Source organism: Mercenaria mercenaria, chromosome 8 (assembly GCF_021730395.1).
Source record: "Mercenaria mercenaria strain notata chromosome 8, MADL_Memer_1, whole genome shotgun sequence".
Lineage (NCBI taxonomy): Eukaryota > Metazoa > Mollusca > Bivalvia > Venerida > Veneridae > Mercenaria > Mercenaria mercenaria.
Window position 1 is genome coordinate 18655927 of NC_069368.1, and position 6008 is coordinate 18661934.

At 36.9% G+C, this 6008-nt stretch overlaps 1 protein-coding gene across 1 annotated transcript; it reads left to right on the forward strand.

Annotated features, from left to right (window-relative positions):
- The first annotated feature begins 284 nt into the window (after window positions 1–284).
- Window positions 285–2144, forward strand: LOC123565481 (sodium-coupled monocarboxylate transporter 1-like). The gene has a single exon (XM_045359348.2). The coding sequence runs from the start codon at window positions 285–287 to the stop codon at window positions 2142–2144; it is 1860 nt and encodes a 619-aa protein (XP_045215283.2).
- The last annotated feature ends 3864 nt before the right edge of the window (window positions 2145–6008 follow it).

Sequence of the window (6008 nt, forward strand, 5' to 3'; positions counted from 1 at the left end):
TGTGATTGGCTAGACTTCTTGTTTCTATCAGATTTGCTCTCTTTCAAGCTTTAAATTTAGAAGTTTATCAATTTGAGTGCAAGCTAACTGAAGGTTGGAATAAGACTTTGGCTAGATTTTTTATTTCTCGTTTCAAAACTATGCAACTCACGTTTTATGGCAATACTTCGGTTATAAATGAATAGATTTTGTAAAATAACGACCGCTATGAAATAAAGATCCTATGTGATTTGAAGAATAAATAACTATCCTCGACATACCTACATCACTTTCAAGCAGGAAAAATGGCCGCAATAAAACAGACATTTACCATCGTTGACTACATTGTTTTTTCGCTAACAGTGCTGGCTTCGGTAGCTATTGGAATATACTTTGCTATAGCTGGACGAAAAAAGAATACAACTTTAAACTACTTCCATGGAGACCGGAAGTTGAAATATGGACCGGTAGCGTTATCCCTCGTAGTGACATTTCAGTCCTCCATAATGCTTCTTGGATTTCCGGCGGAAGTGTACTTATTCGGATACATGATTTGTTTGTTTAATGTGGGGCAGTGTGCGGCAATCTACGTCGCCACTAGAATAGTTGTTCCTCTCATGTACCCATTGAAAATAACCAGTGTTTATCACTATCTACAACTAAGGTATGGCAACAACAGTGTTAGAATACTTAGTGTAACTATAGGGATCATATCCCAGAGTATATATATGGGGATCGTACTGCTAGGACCCGCAATAGCTCTCCAGTCGGTGACGAAAGTGCCCGTATGGGCTTCCATCATAGGTATTGCCGCTGCAGCAGTTATCTACACGTCAATCGGAGGAATTCTCGCCGTTATATGGACTGATGTTTTGCAATGTGTAATAATAATTGTGGGAATCGTGTCTACGTTGATAAAAGGTACTGTAGACACGGGCGGTGTTCAAGTTGTCTTCAAGGAGAATATAAAAACTGGGCGACTCGATATATTCGACTTTAATCCAAATCCTACTGTTCGGCATACGTTCTGGACAGTTTTGATTGGTTCGTTTGTCGGCTCATTTTCCTTAACGTTAAGTCAGTCAACTATACAAAGATTTAACTCGACTCCTACCATCGGAGATGCTAAGAAGGTCATGTATATTGCGGGACCAGTATTTATACTTATGCAAACGATGTCGATGTCGGTGGGATTAGTTTGTTTCGCATATTACACCGTGAATGCTTGTGATCCAATTTCTTCCGGACGTATTCGTAACCCTAACCAAATCGTTCCGTACATGATCGCAGAAATATTCAGTGACTACCCAGGCCTCTCGGGCCTGTTTATTTCGGCTTTATTCAGTGCCTCACTTAGTACTTTGTCATCCATTTTAGCAGGTCTCTCTGCAGTGACTATCGAAGATTTTATTCGGCCACATTTTACTCTATCTGACAGCATTCTTACCGTGCTTGCTAAGATTGTGGTAGTTGCATTCGGTGGAATTGGGATCGCCGTTGCCTTTACACTCAGCCAGCTTGAGGGATCTCTGACCCAGATTTTGTTCAGCATTATGGGAGCTGCGACAGGACCTTTGGTTGGTATCTTCTTTCTGTCTATGTTCTTCCGAAAGGCTACAGACAAAGGGGCAATCATTGGCGGGGTAGCCGGGATTGTGTTTACATTCTGGATATGTATTGGATCAACTGTATCACGTGACATACCACGTACCAAACCGTTACCACTTCCACCAACTGTCTCGTGTATTGGTAATACTTCAAGAATTACGAACACAAGTCTTCCGTTAAATAATGTAACGTTGGATCTAACGACAAGATATTCTGCTAATATCACTGACTTCTCGACAAAACCGGAAGTGATCTCAAATTTAACAACGGCAACCGGGTATAACGTCAGTCAAGACAAAAGTGTGAAAGGAATAGGGAAGCTTTATACCCTGTCCTATGCTTTATTTTCTACAGTTGGAACATTATTTACACTTTTTGTAGGAATTTGTGCGAGTTTAATTACATATAAAAACGAAAGGGACAAGCCTGATCCAAAATATATGTTGCCACTGTTTGCAAATATATGCTGTTGCTTTGCAAAACTTACTCGTGGCATTCAAACGAAAGATTCGGAAAGTAAAACAACTGATGAAAAAGTCAGAAAATCGCTTCTTTGAAAGCATTTATCGGTGTAAATATCTTTTATTTGTTATACACAACAAATGTTCCTACGCGAAACTAAAATATCTTTAAAAAGGACATAATGACTTTGATTATAATGTGACTTTCACATATTTTACTATGACTATAAAATACATTAGAGCCGCACCATGAGAAAACCAACATAGTGGCTTTGCGACCAGCATGGATCCAGACAAGCCTCTGCGCGGATGCGCAGGCTGGTCTGGATCCATGCTGGTCGCAAAGCCACTATGTTGGTTTTCTCATGGCGCGGCTCATTTATTTCTTATTTGCGGTGATCTACATGATAAGAAAAGCACGTCATTCAATATTGCACATGAATTTTTACCGTTAGAGTCATAAAGGGAGGTAAAACATTCTGCTATGTAAATAAAAAATTCATACCTACGCCATCAATGAAAATAATACAACTGCATGGTTTTCACTCGGTGATATTCCCGTCTTTAATGAACAGAAATTGATATCCTATGTACGTGATTGCCCGATTAAACTTTATTGAAATTTTAAAACGTAATGCTAACAGTAAGGTTACACATTCAGTGGGATATAGCCAAAATATCAAGGTTGCGATTTAGAAGATATGTTAAGTGTATAATAATATCTAAATTTCAATGAAATTCTATCAAGTTTTCATTTCTTTTCAGAAGGGTGGCATATAATTTTCGTTAATTCTATTAAATTTAAGAGGTGTTGTGATACAGACATTTTTTTAGCTCGACTATTCAAAGAATAAGTAGAGCTATCCTACTCACCACGGCGTCGGCGTCGGCGTCGGCGTCGGCGTCGGCGTTGGCGTCGGCGTCACACCTTGGGTTAAGTTTTTCTTACCAGTCCACATTTTGACAAAGTCTTTTGAGATAAAGCTTTGAAACTTTCAACACTTGTTTACCATCATCATGGCCAGTTATAGGCAAGAGCACATAACTCAATCAAGGATTTTGGCTGAATTATGGCCCCTTTTGACTTAGAAATCATGGTTAAGTTTTTCGTACCAGTTCATATTTTGACAAAGTCTTTTGAGATAAAGCTTTGAAACTTTCAATATTTGTTTACCATCACCATGTCCAGTTATAGGCAAGAGCACATAACTCCATCAAGGATTTTAGCTGAATTATGGCCCTTTTTGACTTAGAAATCTGGGTTAATATTTCGTACCAGTTCATATTTTTACAGTTTTTTGAGATAAAGCTTTGAAACTTTCAACTCATGTTTACCATCACCATGTCCAGTTATAGGCAAGAGTACATAATTCCATCAAGGATTTTGGCTGAATTATGGCCCCTTTTGACTTAGAAATCATGGTTAAGTTTTTCGTACCAGTTCATATTTTGACAAAGTCTTTTGAGATAAAGCTTTGAAACTTTCAATACTTGTTTACCATCACCATGTCCAGTTATAGGCAAGAGCACATAACTCCATCAAGGATTTTGGCTGAATTATGGCCCTTTTTGACTTAGACACCTGGGTTAATATTTCGTACCAGTTCATATTTTGACAAAGTCTTTTGAGATAAAGCATTGAAACTTTCAACACCTGTTTACCATCACCATGTCCAGTTATAGGCAAGAGTACATAACTCCATCAAGGATTTTGGCTGAATTATGGCCCCTTTTGACTTAGAAATCTTGGTTAAGTTTTTCGTACCAGTTCATGTTTTTTGTAAAGTGTTTGACATATGGCTTTGAAACTTTTATCACTTGTTTAGTATAATAGCCTCTATCTGTAGGAAAGAGAACATAACTCTGTCATCTATTTTGGCTGAATTATGGTCCTTTTTGGATTTTGAAATTGGTTCTGTTTTCATACAAGTCCATGTTTTGTCAAAACTATTTGACATATGGCTTTTAAACTTTGAACGCTTGTTTATCATTATGATTTCCATCTGTAGGCAAGAGTACATAACAATTTTGACTGAATTATGGCCCTTTTTGGACTTTGAAATTGGCTCATATATTGCCATTTAGTGCAAGACTTATCGAAATCAAAGTAATACAGGAACATTGTTTGCCTAATCTATTGATTTCTTTTGTCTGAATATCCGTGGAAATATTTTGACCCCATTCTTCAGTCAATTCTTCGAATAGTCGAGCGCGCTGTCATCAGACAGCTCTTGTTTTCTAAACGCTCAAGCCATGTAACGCTTCATATAGAAGATGTGCGGCAATTTATTTTCTTTTAGGTATGAGTACAATATTGGACTTGATAGCCGAGCACGGCTAATTGAACATTGCCAAACCCAAAATGCCTCCCCCGTCCAAAACTCCCCGCCGTGCCAAGGTACCAGAAGAGCCGCCCCCCCCCCCCCCCCCCCCCCCGTTAACAAAACTACAGGTGACGTATACAAACGTTAAATAAGGGTTTCATCAATGAAAATGTTTTTGTTTTTTCACAGGACAATAATCAAGGTATTTGTCGTTTTTCATTTGAGTATAGAAACTTTTTACTTAAAAGTTTCTAAATGATTTTCATAACCAAATGAAAGATTCACTTCATATACTTACACTTTCGTTTTCCTGGAGAACAGTTTTCACCCTTTTCGAAAACGTTTTGAATTGTGAAAAGCAAGAAAAATTTATAGTATTAATGATCATTCTCACAATAAATATGTGCTGTTGTATATCGGGTTTTATTACATACTCGTTTCTACTCCCCGTGAAGTTACATTGGTACCGAAAACGTCAATATTTTTCCATATACTGACGCCTGATTTTGATATCGGGTGCGTGACGTAATTCAATGTGTGTTGTTGCACTATTTTTTCTATTTAGTTCAGTATTGTCAATCCTATTCAGGCTATTGAACAAATTCGTGATATTTACATTATTTTTATACGTGTTGATGTGTATGTAATAAAAAGGTTATTATCTTTGTATCGGGAAATATGCACTCGTTCTTCAGCGGAAGAATATTGCGCTCCTAAAGTCGCGCAATATTTCCACTGAAGAACTCGTGCATATTTCCCGATACAAAGCTAATAACCTATAACTACTTACCTCTGTATATTATACCGGTAGCATAATTTACAAGCTGTATTACAACATGTAAATGGTAAAAAAGCTCGTCAAAGATCATAATCTAAAAATCTCTACGAAAGAACTCTGCATAAATTCACGTTTCATCAGTCCTATGACCTGTCCATTTTAATACACTTAACGAAACTTCTTACGAAGCTTTCTTCGGTATCCTAGCAAAATCAATGATAAAACAAATATAGTTCAAACTAGGTATCTCGAATTCCAGGGGACCGAGCGTATTAATTTGAGATATCTGAAATTCGCCTTAGAATGATATTTTGTGCACGTGTTATGGGATGGGACTTGAAAAATGTATTTCAGATATAAGTAGTTAGAGAAATCGAGTTTCAACTGTAATACATTTCTTTTAAATTTCTCACTCATTAAGTAAAACATATTTTTGATAACGTGTTACTGTCAACACAATCAAGTAAAGTAACGACATCATTTTATTTTATTTTGCATCAGTTACAAAAAATTCATGTAAATGTCTAAAATCAAGGGAGCTAATTTCATAATAAGGTAAATCAAAATCCCAAATTTATCTTTCACATCTAGAAAACTAATTTTAAATTGGATTTGATATTGGACATATAAGTCAAATCTGTCTATAAAGACCAGCAGGGGGAGCCAAGGTATGGTCTTTAATCACAGGTTAAAATACACTGTAAATGTCAAAATGGGAAAAGAAAACATGTAGTTTTTAGAACCACGTGGTCTCTGTTTAGAGGCGGTCTTTAACACAGGTTTGACTGTATCAGTTAAAGTTCAATACAATGTATATGTTCCTCTTTATCCTAATAACTTAGAATGATGCATTTGTAC

Excerpts from the sequence above, each read along its gene's own strand:
- LOC123565481 (XM_045359348.2), top strand. The coding sequence starts at position 285 with ATGGCCGCAATAAAACAGACATTTACCATCGTTGACTACATTGTTTTT.